Source organism: Crocuta crocuta, unplaced genomic scaffold (genome assembly GCF_008692635.1).
Source record: "Crocuta crocuta isolate KB4526 unplaced genomic scaffold, BGI_CrCroc_1.0 scaffold336, whole genome shotgun sequence".
NCBI classification, from domain to species: Eukaryota; Metazoa; Chordata; class Mammalia; order Carnivora; family Hyaenidae; genus Crocuta; species Crocuta crocuta.
The window spans coordinates 369,902-370,135 of record NW_027527943.1 but is presented as its reverse complement, the minus strand read 5'-3'; the positions used below and the strand labels follow the sequence as shown (position 1 = coordinate 370,135).

Genomic DNA, 234 nt, shown 5'->3' with positions numbered 1-234 from the left:
CGCGTCCGGGAGACGACCCGCACCTGTCCCGCGCACGTGCCCGGCGGAGCCGCTCTCCGGGCCCGGGAGGTGCCACCCCCGCCCCCCACCCCCCCGGTGACCGCCAGGAAGAGAAGCCGTCGCCACTGGACCAGAATCTGCTTTTTCAGAAACAAGAGCTTCACGTGGCTCTTGAGAAGCGCAGCCTGGAGGACGGTGGCCCTCGGTCCTGCGTCCCGACCTCCATCACCAGCC

The 234-nt window shown here is 70.1% G+C and overlaps 1 protein-coding gene across 1 annotated transcript in view; it reads right to left on the bottom strand.

Moving 5' to 3' along the window:
* The window catches only part of LOC144221859 (glutathione peroxidase 6-like), a 14,194-nt gene that overhangs the window by 11,498 nt on the left and 2,462 nt on the right, over positions 1-234 (bottom strand). Inside the window, exon 2 of the mRNA XM_077752372.1 lies at positions 24-185. Within this exon, the coding sequence (XP_077608498.1) occupies positions 24-185 (162 nt within the window). The remainder of the gene's footprint in view (positions 1-23; positions 186-234) is intronic.